A 23,773-nucleotide genomic window follows, 5' to 3' on the forward strand; every position below is an offset into this window, starting at 1 on the left:
AGCCGACCCTCAGCCATGACCTCCTTCTCCAACCGCAGCAGCTACATGTCCTCCTCCATGAGAGGCTCCACCATGATGGCCCCCTCCATGTCCTCCTCCTCCTCCCGGCGGCTCGGCAGCTCGGGGGCCGGCAGCGTGTACGGAGGAGCTGGAGGGTCTGGAGTCCGGGTCTCCAAGGCCTCCTTCTCCTCCTCCGGTGCCGGCGGTGCCTTCAACCTGTCCGATGCCGTCGACGTGTCCGTCAGCGAGAAGGCCACCATGCAGAACCTCAACGACCGCTTGGCCACCTACCTGAACAAGGTGCGCAGCCTGGAGAAGGCCAACGGAGAGCTGGAGATGAAGATCAGACAGTTCCTGGAGAGCAAGACCAGACCTGAGGGCCACGACTGCACCGCATTCAAGGTCACCATCAAAGACCTGCAGGACAAGGTGAGGACAGAAAGACAGAACACCTGCAGCTTATACAAAGTCTACTTAGGCTTCTAGGGTTTGTTCAACCAATCAATCAGATGTACTAGGGCATTACTTTGAGGATACAACAGTTACATTCATACTACACATGTTGAGTTTTTAAGGCTGATTCAGCTATTTTTGTTTATTGTCTATAAATTGTTTGTTGTCTATAAATTCACAATTTGAATAAATAGAGAATAAGGTTCCAAGCAGTACGGAGAAAATCACATTATTATCTTTATCTGTCTAGATAAAAAAACAGATGTCATGTTACGGCCGAGGTGATCAGTGAAACTACAAATGCACAAATGATAAAAAATATTCCATCACAAGTTAAAGTGCTGCATTCAAAATCCTAGTGTCCTCAGCTAAAAAGTGAAAATACTTGAATATCGGCCTCAGCTGGAGGTGGGGGTGTCAGGTGTGGACAGGTAACAGGTGTGATGTCACCTGACTGTGATGTCACCTGAGAAACAAAGCTGACTGTTTCTGTACAAATAATACATTTAAATACATTTTACATCTTTAACATTACTAATTATTCAGCATTTTAAGGTCCTTACTTTTAGTTTTTGTAAGAATAAGTTAAACAATGTTGGATTCCTAAGAATGTTTTTGGGTTTTAGGTTATTTAAGATTCATAACTTTTTTGAAAGCCTTTTAAGGTTTTCAGTTTTTATTGGTTTTACTACTTTCATGACTTTTTTTATATAAAGGTTTTAGTTTTAGATGAATTTATATGTTTTTTTTCCCTTTACTTTTAAGTTTTAAGGATTTTTGTATGTTTTGTATGTTTTAAGTTGTACGTTTCTGTAACTTTTTGAACTTTTCAGATCAACTACGCTGCTCGTGGAAACGCCGCCCTCGTCCTCGCAATCGACAACGCCCAGCTGGCCACCGATGACTTCAAACTCAAGTGAGTGTGAGACTTGTGTGTTTCCTTCAACATGGAACCGTAGATGGAAACATAAAATAGTCTGATTAAATCTGTCGGTCTGTGAGCAGGTTCTTCACAATCATGTCCACATTCAGGTAAGTTTCTGGAACTCATCCTCGTGTTTTTATTTAGGTTCGATAACGAGCTGGCCATGCGTCAGTCGGTGGAGGCCGACATCGCCGGACTGAAGAGGGTCTTCCAAGAACTGACCCTGAGCCGATCTGACCTGGAGATGCAGATGGAGGGTCTGAGGGAAGAGCTGCTCCAGCTGAAGAGGAACCACGAGGAGGTGAGACCACTGAACCTGCTCATGAAATAAATAAAAAGATCAAAAGGCAGAAGTTTAACCGGCATCTTCCTGCAGGACCTGCTGGCCATGCGGGCCCAGGTGGGAGGTCAGGTGAACGTGGAGGTGGACGCCGCTCCTCAGGAGGACTTGTCCGTCGTCATGGCCGGAATCAGAGAACACTACGAGACCGTCGCCACCAAGAACCGCAGAGACCTGGAGGTCTGGTTCCAGGCCAAGGTGAGACCACAAAGTCCTGTTTCCTGTCCTTAATCTGGTGTTTGAGATACATGTACATCAGGCTGTTGTCTGATATCCTGATATTTGATCAATAACATCATTGATTGTTGATCCTCACAGTCGGCCGAGCTGAACAAAGAGGTAGCTTCAAGAACTGAGACCCTGCAGACGTCCAAGACTGAGATCGGAGAGGTCAGAAGAACTCTTCAGACTCTGGAGATCAAACTGCAGGCTTGGATCAGCAAGGTGACGAATCACTGAATCCACTAAATACATCAACTTCATCGAGTCATCAATCGTAATAAAAATGAATATATGTTTATTTATATTATAGAGAAGACGAAAGAAGAGAAGTTAGAATGCTTGCATGACTTTAGATCATGAAGTTTGAACTTTATTCTTTATTCTGAGCAGAAAGGAGCTGCCGAGGATCTTCTGGCTGAGACCAGGAACCGCTACGCCAACATGCTGGCGGGTTACCAGAGGCAGGTGGAGGCTCTGGAGGAGCAGCTGGCCCAGCTGAGGAACAACCTGGAGAACCAGAAGGTCATGTACACCGACCTGCTGGACATCAAGACCAGACTGGAGCTGGAGATCGCCGAGTACAGGAGGCTGCTGGACGGAGAGAGGTGAGTGGAGGGAGAAGACCCTTTTCATACATGTTTGTGTAAAATCACAAACCTGATTAGCTTAGCCTGTTAGCATGCTAACGTTAGCTAACCATCAGTGAACATCACAGTCAAGCGGTATTTCACAGAGTAAAATCATTTTTATCTACTTTTTTGAATGTCACTATAACAATAAAAACCATCAGTTTGAGTCTCATCAGACAGAAAATAAATAAGTAAATAATTATGAATAATAATAAATGATCTATTTCCCGTCCTGCAGCACCACCAGCACCACCACCACCACCACCACCAAGACCAGCAGGGTGGTGACCATCGTGCAGGAAATCGATGAATCTGGAAACGTGATCCAGAGCAGTTAGACCAGAATCAAACCAGAACCAAATGCTGTAAACTGAGTCTGTCTGAAGTTGTTCAATAAAAAAATAATTCTGACTTTGTTTCTGTGGTTCATGTGTTTTTATTTCACACCAACATATTCATCTTCAATAAAGACAATCATATCTTACTATAAAGGAATAGATATTAACTTTTGACCATTTTCCTGCAGAAAGTTTTTATGTTGTTTACATCATCACCTTCCCTATGTGCTTCTAAAGGTCAACTCCATGCCTTTACATGAAAACATAATTAATATGCAACTAAAATTAGCTCAGCAAATGATTTACCCAACTAAATATAATCATAATAAATAATGCCAAAATATGAAGCGTTGAAAGTCCACAGGTCCACAATGTTCCATTCAATCATCCAATCAAAAAAGAAGAAAAAACTTAGCCTCCTTAAAAAAAGAGAGGGCAGATGTTGCTTTACTCCAGGAGACCCTTAAAGTAGACTGGGTAGGTTAGGTGTATTCTGCATCTCATTCCACCAGAAGTAGAGGAGTTGCGATCATTAGGAAATACCTTTTTTTTATTGAGACAGTACAGTCCGCCCCAAACGGGGGCTATGTTTTGATCCAAGGTTATCTATATGGACACAATATTGTTATTTTGAATGTATATGTCCCACCTATCTCACCACCAAACTTTATTACCAGGCTTGAGGATTTGACCCCTCAGCAAAGACTTAACACTCTACTCAAATCCCCATAACTCTTATTCTAGGCTACTTCCTTTTTCCACGTGCTTCAGCAGCCTCAGTTTTAAATTGTAGGATTGGATCAATTCACATTTTAGACCACGCCCCAATTACTCTCAATTTAACTTTACAAAGCCCGGTACACACCTTTAGATGGCAATGTAATAAAACAGTTTTATCGGACCCAGAATTCTGCAGCTACTTCAGGAAAGATCTTTTTATGTTTTTGGAAATGAATGAAAATGGCTCTGTAAATCCCTCTACACTCTGGGAAACTACCAAAGCATAATAGAGGGTTAATAATTTCATTTTGTAGTAGAAAGAAGAATAAAATTATATCTGAACAGAAAAACTTGGAGGCAGAATTAGTCATTTCTGAACAGATGCACAAACAATATTCAACTAAAGAAAACTACAAAAAAATGACAGTTGTAAGGGCTGCTCTTAATACTTTAATATCCCAACAGCAGAGAAAGTATTATTTTTTTCAAACAAACACAAAGGTTATATGAATATGGGAACAAACCGGGTAATTCACTTTCAGAACTTTTAAGCAACTAGTACTCATAATTAAGTTTCAAGTCTCAAAAACTCACACGGAAAATGTTTACATCTCAGGACATTAATGCCATATTTATTAATTATTACAAATTTCTGTAAACCTCTCCACAAGCAATGGTTATGGATTCACATCACTCCGGTTCACTCTTGGGCGTGGCACTCGTCACATTTGTCAACTGGTCACGCTTTTGTTTTGCACTTCCATTGAACCTCATTTTAATGGTATTAACAATGGAAAAATGGAGCATATTGTTTCATTTTATGCAGATGATATACTGCTATTTCTCTGCATCCCATAACAATCAATTCCCGCTGTGCTAGAAACTATCAATGAATTTAGTAGTCTCTCTGGCTGTAAGTCAATGTGGGTAAATCCACTGCGGGAGGCTTTTTATTTGTCTCACAGCGGCTTTAAATATCTGGGAATCCATATCTCCTACCAACTGGAAGATCTGGTGAAGATGAATCTGTCTCCTATCCTTAAAAAGGTTAATTTGGATTTACTTAGATGATTGCCATTTCCAATTTCCTGGCTGTGACAGATAGCTGTTATTAAAATGTATATACTCCCTAGAATTTTGTTTCTTGTGCAAATGATACCTAAAGAAAATCCAAGTAGTCTTTTTAAAGATCTAAGTTTCTTTGGAAAAAGTAGATGTCCTAAAAATGAGATTAGAGAGACTCCAACTGCCAGTGGTAAATGGTTGTCTAGCAGTATCAAACTTTCAATACTATTCTTGTTCTAAACAATTAAAAAACTTTCATGGGTGGCACAAGACCCTTAATCAATATGGTTAGACCTTGAATCGCCAGGATGCAACTCACTCTCATTATCAGGTGTACCATTCTTAAATAATGTTAACAATTACCAGGCCCTAAGGACAACTTTATTGTGGGTAACATTCTAAGCACATGAAGTAATGTAAGAAGGCATTTTGTCTTTGTATGCATCCATTGTTAATGATCCCAATGTTTTAAAGAGTGGAACACATATGGAATTCAGGTGTTAATGTACCTCTTTCCTCCAGCTGAAGAGGAAAATAAAAATATATATTTACCATAAACTGTTCTCTTTAAGTAATATAAGTACTCACAGCAGCAGAAAGTGTTTCATTACTCCCTGTCAGTGATCTGGTGTTGAGTGCTGTCAGATCACGTGATGGATTGAAGAGCAGGAATGGAGCCTCACCTGACGGGCCGGTTCTGTGTCGGGCTCCTGCCGCCCCCCAACTTATGGACGGTCCTGTCAGTCAACAAAGAGCCCTGAGGACCAGACATCCAGTCGGGCCTCAAATGCCTCACAGCTCCTGTCAGTTGTTGTAGTACACTGTTGGTAGCTAGGTGATCAATCCGTATGGAATCCAGGTAATCGTGAACCAGGACAGGTGACTTAGTGAAGAGGAGTTAAGTCTGTGTAGGGAGGAAGTCGGTACGCTCATGTGAGAGTGCCCCACTAGCTAACGGCCGCCGATAGTTGGCAGCTGATAACGGCGTCTCGACGGGTCCAAAAGAAAGTCCACACCATGAATGCTGGATAGGGTGTCACAAACCCCCCTGTGCCATAACCTCTCTAGTTTAGGGTACTGCCAAGTACCCTAAAAAAAAAATATTCTCTCCCTTTTCTAGACCACAACTAAAATGAAGGGGAGTTGTATTTGTGCAATGAATATGAATTGATATAGAGCTGATGAACCAAGTAGATTTGACGCCTAAACACTGATCGCTTGTGTTGCTGGACATGAATATGAAAAGACAACTTTTGGTAAGATACCAAACAAACCGTTGTTCGTGCACTGGAGCCAGACGTGAAAGACTTTTCTCTGTCAGTTATAAACCGACCAGACATGAGTGACCGGTTTGCCCTTTTGGCCTCGGGGCTGCACCGCAACCCACCTGGCATGTTTGGCCACCCTACCTGCCTGACCAGCACCACACCCCCCAGCCTCATTTTGAGGTATATAAGGAGCCACCGTCCGAACAGCTCTTCACTCTCTGCTCAGAGCCGACGACCAGCCGACCCTCAGCCATGACCTCCTTCTCCAACCGCAGCAGCTACATGTCCTCCTCCATGAGAGGCTCCACCATGATGGCCCCCTCCATGTCCTCCTCCTCCTCCCGGCGGCTCGGCAGCTCGGGGGCCGGCAGCGTGTACGGAGGAGCTGGAGGGTCTGGAGTCCGGGTCTCCAAGGCCTCCTTCTCCTCCTCCGGTGCCGGCGGTGCCTTCAACCTGTCCGATGCCGTCGACGTGTCCGTCAGCGAGAAGGCCACCATGCAGAACCTCAACGACCGCTTGGCCACCTACCTGAACAAGGTGCGCAGCCTGGAGAAGGCCAACGGAGAGCTGGAGATGAAGATCAGACAGTTCCTGGAGAGCAAGACCAGACCTGAGGGCCACGACTGCACCGCATTCAAGGTCACCATCAAAGACCTGCAGGACAAGGTGAGGACAGAAAGACAGAACACCTGCAGCTTATACAAAGTCTACTTAGGCTTCTAGGGTTTGTTCAACCAATCAATCAGATGTACTAGGGCATTACTTTGAGGATACAACAGTTACATTCATACTACACATGTTGAGTTTTTAAGGCTGATTCAGCTATTTTTGTTTATTGTCTATAAATTGTTTGTTGTCTATAAATTCACAATTTGAATAAATAGAGAATAAGGTTCCAAGCAGTACGGAGAAAATCACATTATTATCTTTATCTGTCTAGATAAAAAAACAGATGTCATGTTACGGCCGAGGTGATCAGTGAAACTACAAATGCACAAATGATAAAAAATATTCCATCACAAGTTAAAGTGCTGCATTCAAAATCCTAGTGTCCTCAGCTAAAAAGTGAAAATACTTGAATATCGGCCTCAGCTGGAGGTGGGGGTGTCAGGTGTGGACAGGTAACAGGTGTGATGTCACCTGACTGTGATGTCACCTGAGAAACAAAGCTGACTGTTTCTGTACAAATAATACATTTAAATACATTTTACATCTTTAACATTACTAATTATTCAGCATTTTAAGGTCCTTACTTTTAGTTTTTGTAAGAATAAGTTAAACAATGTTGGATTCCTAAGAATGTTTTTGGGTTTTAGGTTATTTAAGATTCATAACTTTTTTGAAAGCCTTTTAAGGTTTTCAGTTTTTATTGGTTTTACTACTTTCATGACTTTTTTTATATAAAGGTTTTAGTTTTAGATGAATTTATATGTTTTTTTTCCCTTTACTTTTAAGTTTTAAGGATTTTTGTATGTTTTGTATGTTTTAAGTTGTACGTTTCTGTAACTTTTTGAACTTTTCAGATCAACTACGCTGCTCGTGGAAAAACGCCGCCCTCGTCCTCGCAATCGACAACGCCCAGCTGGCCACCGATGACTTCAAACTCAAGTGAGTGTGAGACTTGTGTGTTTCCTTCAACATGGAACCGTAGATGGAAACATAAAATAGTCTGATTAAATCTGTCGGTCTGTGAGCAGGTTCTTCACAATCATGTCCACATTCAGGTGAGTTTCTGGAACTCATCCTCGTGTTTTTATTTAGGTTCGATAACGAGCTGGCCATGCGTCAGTCGGTGGAGGCCGACATCGCCGGACTGAAGAGGGTCTTCCAAGAACTGACCCTGAGCCGATCTGACCTGGAGATGCAGATGGAGGGTCTGAGGGAAGAGCTGCTCCAGCTGAAGAGGAACCACGAGGAGGTGAGACCACTGAACCTGCTCATGAAATAAATAAAAAGATCAAAAGGCAGAAGTTTAACCGGCATCTTCCTGCAGGACCTGCTGGCCATGCGGGCCCAGGTGGGAGGTCAGGTGAACGTGGAGGTGGACGCCGCTCCTCAGGAGGACTTGTCCGTCGTCATGGCCGGAATCAGAGAACACTACGAGACCGTCGCCACCAAGAACCGCAGAGACCTGGAGGTCTGGTTCCAGGCCAAGGTGAGACCACAAAGTCCTGTTTCCTGTCCTTAATCTGGTGTTTGAGATACATGTACATCAGGCTGTTGTCTGATATCCTGATATTTGATCAATAACATCATTGATTGTTGATCCTCACAGTCGGCCGAGCTGAACAAAGAGGTAGCTTCAAGAACTGAGACCCTGCAGACGTCCAAGACTGAGATCGGAGAGGTCAGAAGAACTCTTCAGACTCTGGAGATCAAACTGCAGGCTTGGATCAGCAAGGTGACGAATCACTGAATCCACTAAATACATCAACTTCATCGAGTCATCAATCGTAATAAAAATGAATATATGTTTATTTATATTATAGAGAAGACGAAAGAAGAGAAGTTAGAATGCTTGCATGACTTTAGATCATGAAGTTTGAACTTTATTCTTTATTCTGAGCAGAAAGGAGCTGCCGAGGATCTTCTGGCTGAGACCAGGAACCGCTACGCCAACATGCTGGCGGGTTACCAGAGGCAGGTGGAGGCTCTGGAGGAGCAGCTGGCCCAGCTGAGGAACAACCTGGAGAACCAGAAGGTCATGTACACCGACCTGCTGGACATCAAGACCAGACTGGAGCTGGAGATCGCCGAGTACAGGAGGCTGCTGGACGGAGAGAGGTGAGTGGAGGGAGAAGACCCTTTTCATACATGTTTGTGTAAAATCACAAACCTGATTAGCTTAGCCTGTTAGCATGCTAACGTTAGCTAACCATCAGTGAACATCACAGTCCAGCTGATTGAATGTCTTTAGTTCTGCAGGTCATTTGGTCATAAAGTGTTGGACACATTAACATGTTGACCTGATGATGAAAAAGTCAGAGGATCAATAAAGTTATTACGGTTCATCCTGAGAGGAACATGAATCACAATCCATCCCATAATAGTTGAGAAGTTTCAGTCTAGACCAAAGTGGTCATTAACATCCATAGCTGCTAGCATGGCTAAAATGACTAATGAATATTGTGATTTTGTATCATAATTCATACACAAGGAAGAAAAATATGCATTTATTTTGTTAAACTCCAAATCAGATCACAAAAACATAAATTATTAAATATTTCAGAGTAAAATAATTTTTATCTAGTTTTTTGAATGTCACTATAACAATAAAAACCATCAGTTTGAGTCTCATCAGACAGAAAATAAATAAGTAAATAATTATGAATAATAATAAATGATGTATTTCCCGTCCTGCAGCACCACCAGCACCACCACCACCACCACCACCAAGACCAGCAGGGTGGTGACCATCGTGCAGGAAATCGATGAATCTGGAAACGTGATCCAGAGCAGTTAGACCAGAATCAAACCAGAACCAAATGCTGTAAACTGAGTCTGTCTGAAGTTGTTCAATAAAAAAATGAATTCTGACTTTGTTTCTGTGGTTCATGTGTTTTTATTTCACACCGACAGATTCATCTTCAATAAAGACAATCATATCTTACTATAAGGGTCTAGATATTAACTTTAGACCTTTTTCCTGCAGAAAAAAACATTAAGTTAAATTTTACTTAATGTTACATTTTTTTCTGTATCTGGTCAATATTTTATCATTTGTTTCATTTAAAAAATATTTTCATTTGAATTTTTGCTTTTTTCTCCTGATATATTGACACGTTTAAAAATACTTAAAATAAAAAATCTCAGAAGAAAGACTGTAGCCTCAGATGAAAATTGTTGATGGTGAAACTGTTAAAACCACAGATATTAGATTATGAAACATATAAGCACAACATCAAAATATAAAAAAATAGATCCATACAATAATATAATCATATTGACAAAACCAACTGATGGAGGAAGAATTCAGATGTTTTACTGAAATAGAAGTAATAAAACCACATAGTAGAAATACTTCAAGATTCATCACTTTAACTTCGTAGCTGATAAATATGAAAAATAAATCAAATATTACTTTATATTCTGCTAGGTATTGTGTGAGTTTCTCCCTAAATATCAATTCAGTTTTATATACTTGAATAACAAAACATCATTATTTACTTTTATTTTGTATTAATAATTTGAATCTACAAAAATTTCAATCATTTGATCCTAAAGGGTATTTAATGCACTAATAGCTGAATCCAGAGTTTTTTCCACACATCCTGGTTCAGTCATTGTGGACTCACAATAAATAATAGGTAAGCTATTATTAAAGCATTAAAAACATAGTGCTGTCTGCATTTAGATGAAGAAAGTTCCGCACATTCAATCTTTTATTCCCTTACAGAGAGAATCTATGGGACTGTAGTCGCTTGGTGACAGAGCAAGATAAATATGGTGTCGTCTGCATAAGTACATCTATTGTTATTGTAGCTGTAAACTTAATCTTATTATGCAAATGTTTCAGCATGAACTCGTCCTGCAGTCTTGGATCAACCTTCAGAAAACATCCATTCAATAATTTGGAAGTGTGCTATAACTTTTTATTAATGATCCCATGAGAATAAATGTAAAATGTTGGTGCGACAGCTTCTTCATCTTGTATCTCAATATCTATAAATTCAGAAAACATCTATTTCTGTTCACAAATTTTGCTCTCAAGATCCCAAAACATGGTCCCAATAGTGACAGAGGAAATGTTTGTTAATTTGAACTATTTGAGTGGAGTGTTGAGTACAGGTACTAATACACAGAAAACACAGACACACACGTTTCAGTTCATCAGAAGTATTTTATTTGTGTATTTCTGAGAACAGCTGGCAGCGTGTTGTTTGTTGTTTCACTTCTCAGAGTCAGCGTTGACCTCTTCATCGTCGCTGACCTCTCTGGTGATGATCAGCACTTTACTCTTCGTGGTGGTCGGCGGGCTGCAGGAAGACACACGGACAGTACCGTTAGCTTTGAAGACTGTTTCATTCACTGTTGATATTGTACCAGTGTCCATACTGATACTTTGCACTCTTTAAACTTATTATAATTTCAATATTTCTCCTTTTTACATTTTTTATTCTTATATTTTTATCTGATGCCTGATTCTGAATTGAACTGCCCACAGATGACAAAAAAACTGTTGACCTTTGACACTTTGACTGTATGTTTGTCTGTCTATTGTTCTCACTGGTTTCACTGGTTTTGTACCAGTTTCAAACCCTCTACCGCTGGGGTCTTCACACTATAAAAACTCTATTTAATTAGTTTTTTATTAACATTATATATTAAAATATATAATGTTTTGTTATTTGGTATGTACAAACTGTTATTTGTTATTTTCATTATGGAGTTTATGTGTTCCAAAATTATTCAAACAGAATTCTAACTTTCTTTCTTATAATTTTGTTTTGGTAAATCTCATTATTTGGATTATTTCATCTCGATTTTTGACGTAGTATTTTAAAATTAAGATTTGCAATGAACTTTTTAATTTTTATCACACCAACAATTCATCTCCTTTGCTCATATTGGGCTTCTAAGATAATTATTTCAAAATTATATTACTAAAAACTGAGTTACTAAAAAAGCATAAATATTAACTTTCCCTGAAGAAAAAAAGTTACTGAATTAATTTACATGTTGTTTTGCTTTATCATCCTGATATGTTTAATTAATATATCTCCCAGTATCTTCCCAGTATGGGCTGGTCCATTCACCTGAACAACTCTCCGTCCAGCAGCCTCCTGTACTCGGCGATCTCCATCTCTAGTCTGGTCTTGATGTCCAGCAGCATTGCATACTCCTGTCCCTGTCTCTCCAGGTCGGCCCTCAGCTGGGTCAGCTGGCCCTCCAGAGCAGAAACCTGCCTCTGGTAACCTCCGAGCATGTTGGCATAGCGGCTCTGGGAGTCAGCGAGGGTTCCTTCCAAAGACGCTTTCTGAAGTGGAGAAGAAACACAGTGAGGGGATCACAGATAAGGAAATAATCTACTGCATTGATTCACAATAAAAAAGACCAAGATCGACGGTAGAAACCAACCATGCTGAGCTGTGCTTGGAGCTCAATTTCTAGGCCTTGCAGCGATCGTTTGACCTCTGTGACCTCTGAGCGTGATGACTGAAGAGTATCTGTGCTCATGGCGACTTCCTTATTGAGGTCATCAGACTGCAAAAACAACAATTAAACGAAGAAAAAAACGTCAGAAATCCCGTCTGAGGTAAATCTGTTCATAAATCAACATGTATGCAGATGACACTCTACTGTTTGTCACTTTTAATTCACACACAGCCATGACTTATAGCTCCCTGTACTTATTGAATCTACTAAAGAGTGAGTTATTAAACTAAATTAATTTCAGTTTGATATAGTAAGTCAATACTATGAGTTGGAAAAAATAAATCTTGACATTCTATCTCGTAACTTTGTCCTGGTAAATCACATAAGTTTACTAAAGTCATACAATTTATAGAAATATTGTTTTTTATACTGCTTTGTGTCACATTGTCTTTGCTTCAACTAGAAGCTGCTAGAAAACCCTAAAATGCACTGAAGGGAATGTGGTAACATCCAACTTTTCTCCGGAAAAAAACATGAACAGGCTATTTTCTCCAGGTAGAGGAAGGTAATTTAACTTCAGCTGTGTCTCTTAGTAATGATTTTGAAAATGACCTTGTCATTATGAAGCCATTGAGGCTTAAATAAGTTTTGGGTTTGGTCCAATAACAGATAAATCACAATTTGGTGAGGAGGGTTTGTATTGCTCACCTTGGCCTGGAACCAGACCTCCAGGTCTCTGCGGCTCTTGGTGGCGACGGTCTCGTAGTGTTCTCTGATTCCGGCCATGACGATGGACAAGTCCTCCTGAGGAGCGGCGTCCACCTCCACGTTCACCTGACCTCCCACCTGGCCCCTCAGAATATGCAGGTCCTGCAGGAAGAATCATCCAGATGAAAGACAAATTAGTCGATGATGATGATATCAAACATTACTTTTTTTTGCAGGTGTTTATCAAGACCAAATTTCAAGTTTTAGTTGCTTGTTTTCTTTATTTTTCAAACTATTTTTGGCACTAAATGACTGATCAAATAAAATAATTTTAATCCAAGATACTGAATAAATTGATTCTATCAATACCTACCCACACTTGACTGAAAACTTTCATAATAAGGAGTTAAATATTTGATTCTGTTTAAAAATCACTTTAGATGATTCTAGATTTTTAGAGTTATTCTCTTTGCAAAGTCACGAGAAGTTTCCCCTACTTTTCTGCTATCACAAAACTGCTCTAAAAAACGTATCGACGATAATGAACTTTAATGAATGACATTTAATGGCCCACCTCCTCGTGGTTCTTCTTGAGCTGGATGAGTTCATCCCTCAGCGCTTCGATCTGCATCTCCAGGTCAGATCTTCCCAGAGTCAGCTCGTCCAGGACCCTCCTCAGCCCGGAGATGTCGGCCTCCACCGACTGACGCATGGCCAGCTCGTTCTCGAACCTGCACACAAACCAGCAGCAACAATCAAATCAGCTGCTTCACTTTTTTCACCTAAAACGTCAACTTTAGAAAAGTAGTTTTAGTTTTCTAAACGTCACCAATAATTAAATTTAAAAAATATTAACACTACATTGCAAAAGAAAAAAAGATATGAGCTCCAGCTGTTCATATACTTACTTGACCTTGAAGTCATCAGCTGCCAGCTTGGCGTTATCAATGGCCAGGTAGAGAGATCCGTTTGATTGGGTGGCAAAGAGGATCTGAAACAAAGAGGAAGTATAGATTTATCCTGGATACGTTTTATCTTATCGCCAGAGTCTTTAATGAAACCTGAGCTGAAACCCAGTGTTTCACCGGGAAAATCTGCAGGTTTGTCCTTCTTTAAATTGAAATATAAAGGAAGCTTTATTTTGGTTTGTGAGGTAGCTGACTTACAAGAGATAAGATAAGATAAGATTATTTAAATACAAGTTAAACATTTTCCTCATTATTTTAGAGGTTCTTGTACGCAGAAGTCATCACGCAAAAAAAAGCTGGAGCTGTTTCCTCTTCAGGTGGCCTCAGGGTGTTTTGGCTGTGGCTGCACCTGTATTCAGCCCACAGGTCTGTCCAACCTGCACACCTGAGTTTGGCTGCAGGGCTTTTTATGGCAGTGAGGACGAAGCTTTTGTGCTCAAGGAGATTTATTTCCATGCATAAAAGCTTTGTGTTCACATGATGTCATACTTGTGTACCTCTGCTAGTCTAACCTTAACATAGAGACAAACCTGCACACAGAACCAGAGCCTGGACTCACCTTGTCCTGCAGGTCACTGATGGAGGCCTTGAATGCAACACAGTCGTGGCCCTCAGGTTTGGTCTTGTTCTCCAGGAACTGTCTGATCTTCATCTCCAGCTCTCCGTTGGCCTTCTCCAGATTGCGCACCTTTTCCAGGTAGGAGGCCAGGCGGTCGTTGAGGTTCTGCATGGCCATCTTCTTGTTGTCGGAGATGTCGACGGCGTCAGACAGGTTGAAGCCACCACCGCCACCAGCTCCGGCACCAGCGGCGGAAAACCCTGCACCAGCAGAGGAGAAGCTTCTCACAGCGCTCATGCTGGAAATGCGGACTCCAGTGCCTCCGGCGCCACCGTACACGCTGGGGGCCCTCATGGAGCCGAGACGGTTTCCACCGGAAAAGGTGACGGAGCGAGCGTAGGACATGGCTGAGGAGTCTGCTTGCTCTGAAAGGAGAAGAGAGAATGAATCAGTTTGGACTCAGCTGCTTTTATGCTTCCTGAAAGTGAGGGAGGGGTTGAGGGGTCTGGCCCCTCAGCAACAAAAAAAAAGAGCAACCAATCACAGGAGGAATTTTAAGTATATGTGTGTTGCACAATGATCACATGTAGAGCTTCACTGTGACTAAAGTGACTCAATCATCCTGTTTGTTCAGGTGCATCTGTTCTCTGTTAAACTGATGGAATCTCCTTTTATCTAATCTGCTTCACATGTTTCTGCTCTGAGGACCCTCGTCTCTCGTCTGTCCCTCCTGGATGTCTCTCTGCATGTTCAGACGTGCCTGTATTTTCTGTGCTGAGTTGTCATGTTGGGCCCTGCAGCTCCTCACACAGACCCCTCTGCCTCTTTTATTGTGCAAGACAACAATGAAGTCCTTTGTTCCAACTCTTCATTCAGGCTCTGTTTGCTTTGACAAAACCAGAGCATGTTGGGTTTTTTTATGTATGAAACCTGTGCAGAACAAACATACAAAGTATGTGGACGTTCAACAATTATGAGTGGAGGAAGAAGTGTACAGATCTTTGGGTGTTTATCAGTGAGCTGCAGAGGTGCTGTTAGGTGGGTTGTATTATGGAGAGCTAGAGGACACTTTAATATGTTTTATCCAAGAAGTCACTTTTGTGGCCTTTTTTAATCCAACATGGTGGATCTAAGGGTTGTGGTCATGTTTGTATTTCTGCAGATCAAAGGAGGAAACAAAAAACATTCAACAAAGATTTGCTTTCAAGGGAATTTGGAGGAAACATATCATCTTTAAACACGTTATTTAATGAAAATAATCTGCCACATGCATCATGTGACTTTGCAGCACGATCTCTACTTTGAGACAGATCCACAGATTCTACTTTTCTACACATTTTCTACCTTTAACAAACACATATCTTTGAGTTATGCGTACCTCCAGAGGTGCTTGGAGTCCCTTCAGGGCGTTTTCATGCTGGAACAGGACCGGGACCGATGAACCAAAGAGATAAAGAGATAAAGAGGTTTGTATTGTAAACTCTACACCGACATACTTTAGTCCATATTAGGAGAGCTCAAAACAGACCCAGAGCCATAAGGTGAACAATCTAACAGATCTAATGGACCCTGAAGACATTAATAGAATAAAGAGAACACAAGCAGGAAGAACATATTGTCATTAATAATAAAAGGCCGGATTCCACCAGACTGTAACTCTAGAAGTGTTTTATATCTTATTTCTGATATAAACATTGTTAAAATCTACTTTAAGGGATTGATCACAAAAGAAAAAAAAGAGTTTATCCGTGTGATTTTGTGAAATATTTGCGACCTTAAGCTCCAACATTTTGTTCACATGATTATCTATATTTTAATTTAATAAGTTCCAAGACAGCTACTAAGAATCTGTTTAGTTTATTTAAGAAACATTTGAACCTTAAAGTCTGGATATTATCTACAAACCTCTGGAGGAGCTTTAACTTAGACTGAGGAGGCTTTAATTCTAATCGACTCTCTATGATCATCTTTGTAAAGACAGCTAACTGTAGATGAGTTAGTTGTACTATTAAATCATTGTTTTGAGTATTTTAATATTCTACATACTTAGACTGGATATATGTAGTATCTTTTTAGTTCTAGTTGTTTGTTTAGTTTATTTGGGTTTATAAATGTAAAGCATTAGTTTGTTCTATTGTTTGCCAAGAATAAATAAACCTCAAGAACACGAAGACAGAGTCAGGTCTGAAAAGCTGAGAATATATATATATAATGGGCGTTGCCAAGGTTACCTGGCTCCCTTTAATGTTTCTGCTTTAAAGTAGAAGATTAACTCCGACTGGCTGCAGGTTGTAGACGGAGGAGTTTTATTGGACGGCCGTCTTCTATGTGTTTACTTCTGTCGTTATGGGGACCAGTTGTCATGGTTACGCCACAAGAAGGAACCAGCATTGCTTTTATTCTTCTGTTGTGAGGCAGTGGTCGAAAGTACATTTACGGAAGTACTGTACTAATGTACAATTTGAGGGTACTAGTACTTTACTTGTGTATTTCCATTTTCTGCTACTTTCTACCTTCAATGTACTACGTATCAGATGTATATATAGTACTTTATACTGTACCTCATCTCAGAGGTGTATATATAGTACTTTATACTGTACCTCATCTCAGAGATTACTATTGTACTTTGCAGATTCAGATTATTAATGAACTAATAACTGATGAAGTATCATTATAGATTATATATATATATATGTACGTATATATATATATATATATATACATATATATATATATATATATATATATATATGTATATGTCTTCAGGCCTTGTTAACTCACAGCAGCCTGCTCTCCTTCACCTCCTCCACCTACAAATCTCTGTAAATAACGCAATGTTCACTAACCTTTCTGAACTTAGTAAAGGTTTGTGTTGAGCGTTTAATAATCCTGGCTGATTTGTGTTTGCTCTTAATTCTCCTGATTGTCACTTAACTTGATTGTTTGTTTTTTTCTAAATATGAACTCATTCTCAGTTTGGTTTCTGCTAAACATTCATCAAACGTCAGGAACACGTTGGCTTTCGTCTGGATGGCAGCACATGTTCCTTTACAGACAGTAACACCAACAATACTGTTTCTGGTTGGACTCCTGATATATGTTGACTCACAGTATCTTTAGCTTAGCTTTAGTCCATTCTTTCAACAGAAAGGGTGAAGCAACAAAACCTCTGGAGAGTCCTGCACTAAAATGACTAACTTCCCCTCCACATATATTGACTGTAGATAGATGTTTATGTGATTGGTTGTTCCTCGTCACATGACATGCGGAGCTCTGCAGTGTTTTAAACAAGGACTGTATTTAAGAAGGGGACGTTATCATCGTGACTTCTCTCGTTGGTTTGTTGAAGTTTTGAAGCCTCGAGTTCAGTGATTTCAGCGTCGCCATCTTGTTTATTTTTGCAACCAGTGAACAGGAAGTGACCATATATGGACTGAGGAGGAGTGACGTGGAGACGCCGTATACGTCTCTGGTGTGGACCTGTCAATCAGTGTGTAGCCCCGCCCTAAAGCATCCCCTGCTTTATGGTCTGTTTGACTCTAAATGGAGCATCATTTACTAAATGAACATCATGCTGTATTGAAGAAGACTTGAAACTAGAGATTGAGACCATAAACTCATGTTTACAATGTTTACTGAGGGAATAAATCAAGAGAGAAGTAGAGTCATTTTCTCATAGACTTCTATACAACCAGAGGAGTCGCCCCCTGGTGGACACTAGAGAGAATGCAGCTTTAAGGCATGAAGACTTGACTTCACTTTAAAGAACCGGAGGTTGTCTCCTGGTAACAGGAAATCATCTGTCCCAGCTCAGTTAAATTATGAAACTTTTTGTCTATAGAACAGCACCGTCTTCTCACCTCTCACTAAATTTGCATGTTTGTATTTTGTTTGCAGAATTTGCTTTTTTCTAAAAGGCCTATTGGACTCTATTATATGATTATATTAATACATTCTGTCTCATTAGTAGTTGATGTTGATTGTGATTGTGAGCCAAAGACAATTCACGACACTGTGGAAAAGTTTCCAACCAGCTAACTTCTTTTTATAAATGTGTTGCTGCCACTACTTTCAGAATAAGCATTTATTTATTACTACTATTTAATTTGAATTTATGTTGAAAAGTATTAGAAAGTTATTATATTCTGTCTTAGTAACATTTTACACACACTTTTGGGGATTCTGGGTGGTTAATCAAAACAATGCTTTTGTCTTTCAAACACAAAACTACTCGGTTTTCTAAATAGTGACGTTTACATTTAAAGGCTAAGATGCAAACATTTTAACATCTGCATTTTTAAAATACTTCTATAGTTTGCAAAGTGAGATCGTCAAATGAGTCAGACAAAGTTCTGATATAAAGCTGCTTTCTCTGTTTGGTTCTGTTTATTGTTCCTGTTCTGTTGAGGACTTTTATTGTGAAGGACTATTTTAGAAATCTTTACTCACTTCCTCCTAAATAAACACAGCACTCTCTTCATGAAAGAATAATTTTCAAAATATCCACCAGGACAAATTTTTTGACTTTATTATTCTGGAAGCATGTCTGTAGTTTTTATTAAAATGTAATTAAACCTTGGTAGAGCAGCAGGCCCTGGTGGCCATTAGAGGAACTGCAGTGTGAGACACTTGATTTGAACAGAAGACACAAGAGATGAGGTTTTATTTTGAGGCTCGTCGGCAGACTTTTATTAGAACGTTTGTTTAGGTGACAGCGCCTCCTGCTGGAGCTCACCGGTTCTACAGTTCCTGCGTGGACGAGCTCACCACCTTCCCGTCCACGACCTCCTCGGTGACCGTGATGACTTTGGTTTTGGTGGATCTGGTGGTCGTGCTGCAGGAGAGACGCAAACAGCAGTCAGGCTTTCATTCATGATAACGCTAATAATTCTGGTTATGATATTAAGAAATAATCATCCTTGAAAAGATTATTTTGATAAATTTACTGAAAAGATTTGAAGCTGTATCAAAAGAAAAAAGACTGTTGTTGCACTAGATATAGCAAAAGAGATGTTCTACAAAGACCGAGGAAAAACTGTCAATGATAAACGACAAACATGACCGTTCTGTTTATTCACAATTTGAATCGACCAGTTTTATGAAATTTGTGAAAAGTTGTTGCAAAAGAACCTTAGAAGTTAATACAAAACAGCTTTTCAGCTGATGAATAGTGGAATATCATGAATTAAATGTTTCACCCCAGAAGATTTGGATTTTTGTTTGATATCATCATGTCGACCCAGACGCAGTGTTACAGTTATGTGTGAACAGGATCCTAAATATTTGTCATAGTAACAAACATTTCTGACCATCTTTTGCATTTCTGAGCTTGTTGTCAGACGTTATCATGTAAACGACCCTGTGATTGTCTCACCTGCTGCTTGAGTTGCTGCCACCGCTTCCACTGCTAATGATTATACCGCCACCGCTTCCAAAGCCACCGCCGCTACCACCGCCCTCTCCGTCCAGCAGCCTCCTGTACTCGGCGATCTCCATCTCCAGTCTGGTCTTGATGTCCAGCAGCATCTGGTACTCCTGTCCCTGTCTCTCCAGGTCGGCCCTCAGCTGGGTCAGCTGCTCCTCCATGCTGGTCACCTGCATCTGGTACCCCGACAGCTGCATGGAGTACCGGTTCTGGGTCTCTGCCAGAGTTCCCTCCAGCGACGATTTCTGCGGGAGCAGGGGAGAGCGGCTCGGTTAGTTTCTGATCAAGTCGTTAGTTTCTGAAAGAGAAGACGCTGCAGATAGACGCTTACCATGCTGAGCTGAGACTGCAGCTCGATCTCCAGGCCCTGCAGAGTCCGCTTCAGCTCCGTTAGCTCTGATTTGGATGTATTGATGACCTCAGTGCTGGCAGCGACTTCTTGGTTCAGTGCTTCTGACTGCGTAGAGGACACAAAGCAACAAGCATTTCATCGCCATCCATCCCATAATAGTTGCCGAGATGTTTAATGTGGCGGATCACGTCTTACCTTGGACTGGAACCAGACCTCCAGCTCTTTACGGCTCTTGGCGGCGGATGCTTCATACTGCTCCCTGACTTCGTCTATGATCTTGCTGAGGTCCACTGCTGGAGCGGCATCCACCTCCACGTTCACTTGGCCGCTCATCTGAGTCCGCATCGACAGCAGCTCCTCCTCGTGGTTCTTCTTGAGGAAGATCAGCTCCTCCTTCAGGCCTTCGATCTGCATCTCCAGGTCGGACCGGCTCATAGTCAGCTCGTCCAGGACTCTCCTCAGACCGGCGATGTCGGCCTCCACCGACTGACGCATGGCCAGCTCGCTCTCGTACCTGCTCACACGACAAAGCGTTTGTTTCAAAGCTGTTCTTACAAAAGTCAAATGGAAAACGTGTGAAACTTAAAACTTTAGATTTAACGAATTCATTCACTGACTTGAGCCTGAAGTCGTCGGCGGCCAGCTTGGCGTTGTCGATGGAGAGGTAGATGCCACCGTTAAATTTAGTGGCATCCTGAATCTGGGAGATAAAAAAGAGGAGATAAATGCTGTTATCTTTTAAAGTTCTCCATCTAAATAGAGGGAGAATAAATGAATGCAAAGACAGGAAGCCAGCTCATCTAAAAGGCAGATTTCTCCCGTTTTAGTTTGTGGCTTTTGAATTTTTTAATAGAAAAGGTTGAAGCAGATTTGCAGCCGACTGTCAAACAAACACACCTGAAACCTCTCTTATCTTCTCTCGCTCTACACAATGAGAGAAAATGTCAGCTGTCATTTATTAGTGTCTCGTTACTGTAAATCACCTCCTCGTTGGTATTCGCATGATGTCACACCCTGTGTTGTTGTACGTCTGTGTACTACTAGTACTACTTTAACTATATCACTGAACAGTAAAGAGCTGCTGCTTTCAAAGCTGGTTTTGGTTTCTGAATCAGATTAAAATGAGAGTTTTAACACAAACTACAGTGTTCATGTTTAACTTCTCACTGCATGATCAAATCTACAGCAGCGTGAACAACCAGCGCTTCCTGTTTGGGGGTTCACATGGCTCCCAGGTGGGCTTACCTTTCCGTGCAGCTCTGCGATGGTGGCGTAGAAGCCGCTGTAGTCTCTGGAGGAGGGCGACGACTTGCTCTCCAGGAACTGTCTGATCTTCAGCTCCAGCTCTCCGTTGGCCGTCTCCAGGCTGCGGACCTTCTCCAGGTAGGTGGCCAGACGATCGTTCAGGTTCTGCATGGTGGCCTTCTCATTGGCAGAGATGTCTGCACCGCCACCGCCACCGCCACCGCCACCGAAACCTCCGCCAGCACCGAAACCTCCGCCACCGCCAGCACCGAAACCAAACCCAGCACCACCTGCGCCGCCACCGTAGCTGAAGCCACCTCCACCACCTCCACTGCGGCTGCCGCCGGCGGAGTACAAGGAGGAACTTGAGATCTTAACAGAGGAGCCTCCAGCTCCACCGTGCATGGAGCCACCGCTGTAGCCTCGACTTCCGCCCGACATGGAGCTCCTGGAGGAGCTGTAATTGGTAAACATGTTGAGTGGTGATGAGGAAGCTCACTATCTGCTTCAGCCAGAGAGAAGAGAGTGAAGAGCAAGGAGAGCGGCTCCTCTTCTTTATACTGTAAGATGAGTTCGGGAGGAGGACGAGGATGAGGAGGAGGAGGAGGAGGAGGAGGAGGATGTGGACGAGCTTGTGCAAGTCTGGGAGGAGACACCTGTTCTTTACCTGAGCTGAAAAGGTTTATGGGTGTGTCTGAGTCCACTGATCATCTGCTACATGCAGAGGCATCGTCAGAAACAATCAGAGCAGCAGGGCAAGTTCTGACACAGACAAACTCTTGGCAGCAGGTGAATGTGCAGAGAAGCAGGAGTCACTCCGGGTTAAAGACTAAACCACTTGTTTGTTCAGGTCTTAAGTAAACAGGGCGGACAAAGACTAAGATCAATAAAACAAACCCACATGGAGTCACCAGAGATTCAGTTCAAGTGCTGCTGATGTTCTCCTCGCATTGAGGATTAATGAAAACCACAGAGTTTATCAGAGATTATTGCACTTCAAGTTGCCGTTAAGTGTTTTAAAGAACCAAAAACAAACTAAATCATTATCTGATTCATTGTAGATGCAAAAATCATTTCTGTGAACAATCTTTGCCAAGAAGACAGAGATTTCTGGTTACCTTAGATGATAAACTGCCAGTCTGTACATTATTTATTTTGTTATAAACTGCAGAATATGATAGTTAAAAGGTTTCATAAAGATGAAAGACATTTTGATCCTCAGCTGATGTTGTAAACATGTGAAATTAGGTCTGTTTTTAAACCCAAGCGTTAAGTTCTCTGATATAAAAATAGGTCAGTAAACACCCCTCGGGTGAATCTTAAAAAGGTGTGTACATTAGCCTGATAAACGTCTTAGCTTAGCGGTGGAGACGTGAAGTCATGTGACTAAACGTCCTCACTACAACACTAGTCCTCCTTTAGCTTAGCGGAGGAGTCATGTGACTAAACGTCCTCACTACAACACTAGTCCTCCTTTAGCTTAGCGGAGGAGTCATGTGACTAAACGTCCTCACTAGAACACTGGTCCTCCTTTAGCTTAGCGGAGGAGTCATGTGACTAAACGTCCTCACTAGAACACTGGTCCTCCTTTAGCTTAGTGGAGGAGACGTGAAGTCATGCGACACACCACCTGAAGCTCAACCTGGACAAAACCGAGCTACTGTTCCTCCCGGGGAAGGGTTGCCCGCACCGAGACCTGTCCATCACCATTGATGATGCCGTGGTGACGCCAACTCGGACTGTGAGGAATCTGGGTGTGACCCTGGACGACCAACTGTCGTTCTCAGCAAACATTGCATCGGTCACAGGCTCCTGCAGACTCCTCCTCTACAACATCAGGAGGATTCGCCCCTTCCTCCCTGAGGAGACGGTGCAGGTGCTCTACAGGCTCTGGTCATCTCCCGCCTGGACTACTGCAACTCACTACTTGCCGGAGCCCCGGCGTCGGCCATCAGACCTCTGGAGCTCGTCCAGAAAGCTGCAGCACGTCTGGTGTTCAATGACCCAAGTTCTCCCACACAACTTCACTTCTCCGTTCTCTACACTGGCTCCCTGTAGGAGCATCCAGCTACAGACTCTGGTGCCTACAGGGCAGTGAGAGGAACAGCTCCTTCCTATCTCCAGGCCATGAAGCCCTACACCCCCCCACCACTCCTCTCTGCTGCCTCGGGGCGACTGGTTGCCCCGTCGCTCAGAGGTCCCTGCAGCCGATCCACCCGGTCACAGCTTCTTCCTGTCCTGGCCCCTCAGTGGAGGAATGAACTCCCCACTGACCTCAGGACAGCAGAGTCACTGCCCATCTTTAACCTCACCTCTTCAAGAAGTACTACCTGATAAAGAAGTACTACCTGATAAAGAAGTACTACCTGATAAAGAAGTACTACCTGATAAAGAAGTACTACCTGATAAAGAAGTACTACCTGATAAAGAAGTACTACCTGATAAAGAAGTACTACCTGA

The 23,773-nt window shown here is 41.9% G+C and overlaps 4 protein-coding genes across 5 annotated transcripts; 2 read left to right on the top strand and 2 right to left on the bottom strand.

Annotated features, from left to right (window-relative positions):
- LOC129098031 (keratin, type I cytoskeletal 50 kDa-like) lies at positions 1-2,920 on the top strand. 2 transcript variants are annotated; one of them, XM_054606977.1, is made up of 7 exons: positions 1-429; positions 1,287-1,369; positions 1,523-1,679; positions 1,755-1,916; positions 2,037-2,162; positions 2,331-2,545; positions 2,808-2,920. In XM_054606977.1, exons 1-7 carry the CDS (start codon positions 16-18, stop codon positions 2,905-2,907), a joined length of 1,257 nt encoding a protein of 418 aa, XP_054462952.1. In that variant the 5' UTR covers positions 1-15; the 3' UTR covers positions 2,908-2,920. The 2 variants fall into 2 exon arrangements, with proteins under 2 accessions (XP_054462952.1, XP_054462951.1); XM_054606976.1 differs by having other exon boundaries at positions 16-429; positions 2,331-2,543; positions 2,797-2,920.
- A 3,292-nt stretch (positions 2,921-6,212) lies between these two features.
- Positions 6,213-9,436, top strand: LOC129098033 (keratin, type I cytoskeletal 50 kDa-like). The gene is made up of 7 exons (XM_054606978.1): positions 6,213-6,639; positions 7,499-7,568; positions 7,722-7,878; positions 7,954-8,115; positions 8,236-8,361; positions 8,530-8,744; positions 9,324-9,436. Exons 1-7 carry the CDS (start codon positions 6,213-6,215, stop codon positions 9,421-9,423), a joined length of 1,257 nt encoding a protein of 418 aa, XP_054462953.1. The 3' UTR covers positions 9,424-9,436.
- Positions 9,437-10,841: 1,405 nt separating this feature from the next.
- On the bottom strand, positions 10,842-14,696 carry LOC129098047 (keratin, type I cytoskeletal 13-like). Its single transcript, XM_054606994.1, has 7 exons — positions 14,292-14,696; positions 13,673-13,755; positions 13,339-13,495; positions 12,765-12,926; positions 12,039-12,164; positions 11,717-11,937; positions 10,842-10,936 (listed from the first exon to the last, which is right to left on the bottom strand). Exons 1-7 carry the CDS (start codon positions 14,694-14,696, stop codon positions 10,849-10,851), a joined length of 1,242 nt encoding a protein of 413 aa, XP_054462969.1. The 3' UTR covers positions 10,842-10,848.
- A 4,274-nt stretch (positions 14,697-18,970) lies between these two features.
- Positions 18,971-21,978, bottom strand: LOC129098025 (keratin, type I cytoskeletal 13-like). The gene is made up of 6 exons (XM_054606971.1): positions 21,314-21,978; positions 20,686-20,768; positions 20,264-20,582; positions 20,048-20,173; positions 19,666-19,961; positions 18,971-19,125 (listed from the first exon to the last, which is right to left on the bottom strand). Exons 1-6 carry the CDS (start codon positions 21,785-21,787, stop codon positions 19,032-19,034), a joined length of 1,392 nt encoding a protein of 463 aa, XP_054462946.1. The 5' UTR covers positions 21,788-21,978; the 3' UTR covers positions 18,971-19,031.
- Between the last annotated feature and the right edge of the window lie 1,795 nt (positions 21,979-23,773).

The sequence above is a fragment of the Anoplopoma fimbria genome, chromosome 11, assembly GCF_027596085.1.
Source record: "Anoplopoma fimbria isolate UVic2021 breed Golden Eagle Sablefish chromosome 11, Afim_UVic_2022, whole genome shotgun sequence".
NCBI lineage: Eukaryota > Metazoa > Chordata > Actinopteri > Perciformes > Anoplopomatidae > Anoplopoma > Anoplopoma fimbria.

Excerpts from the sequence above, each read along its gene's own strand:
- LOC129098025 (XM_054606971.1), bottom strand. The coding sequence starts at position 21,787 with ATGTTTACCAATTACAGCTCCTCCAGGAGCTCCATGTCGGGCGGAAGT. Across the intron at positions 20,174-20,263 it reads AGGTCTGGTTCCAGTCCAAG|TCAGAAGCACTGAACCAAGA; the intron begins GTAAGACGTGAT and ends TCCTCTACGCAG. Across the intron at positions 19,962-20,047 it reads TGCAGTCTCAGCTCAGCATG|AAATCGTCGCTGGAGGGAAC; the intron begins GTAAGCGTCTAT and ends CTGCTCCCGCAG.
- LOC129098047 (XM_054606994.1), bottom strand. The coding sequence starts at position 14,696 with ATGTCCTACGCTCGCTCCGTCACCTTTTCCGGTGGAAACCGTCTCGGC. Across the intron at positions 13,496-13,672 it reads GCTGATGACTTCAAGGTCAA|GTTCGAGAACGAGCTGGCCA; the intron begins GTAAGTATATGA and ends GTTTGTGTGCAG. Across the intron at positions 10,937-11,716 it reads CTGGACGGAGAGTTGTTCAG|CCCGCCGACCACCACGAAGA; the intron begins GTGAATGGACCA and ends GTCTTCCTGCAG.
- LOC129098033 (XM_054606978.1), top strand. The coding sequence starts at position 6,213 with ATGACCTCCTTCTCCAACCGCAGCAGCTACATGTCCTCCTCCATGAGA. Across the intron at positions 6,640-7,498 it reads GGACAAGGTGAGGACAGAAA|CGTGGAAAAACGCCGCCCTC; the intron begins GACAGAACACCT and ends AACTACGCTGCT. Across the intron at positions 7,879-7,953 it reads TGAAGAGGAACCACGAGGAG|GACCTGCTGGCCATGCGGGC; the intron begins GTGAGACCACTG and ends ATCTTCCTGCAG.
- LOC129098031 (XM_054606976.1), top strand. The coding sequence starts at position 16 with ATGACCTCCTTCTCCAACCGCAGCAGCTACATGTCCTCCTCCATGAGA. Across the intron at positions 1,680-1,754 it reads TGAAGAGGAACCACGAGGAG|GACCTGCTGGCCATGCGGGC; the intron begins GTGAGACCACTG and ends ATCTTCCTGCAG. Across the intron at positions 1,917-2,036 it reads AGGTCTGGTTCCAGGCCAAG|TCGGCCGAGCTGAACAAAGA; the intron begins GTGAGACCACAA and ends TGATCCTCACAG.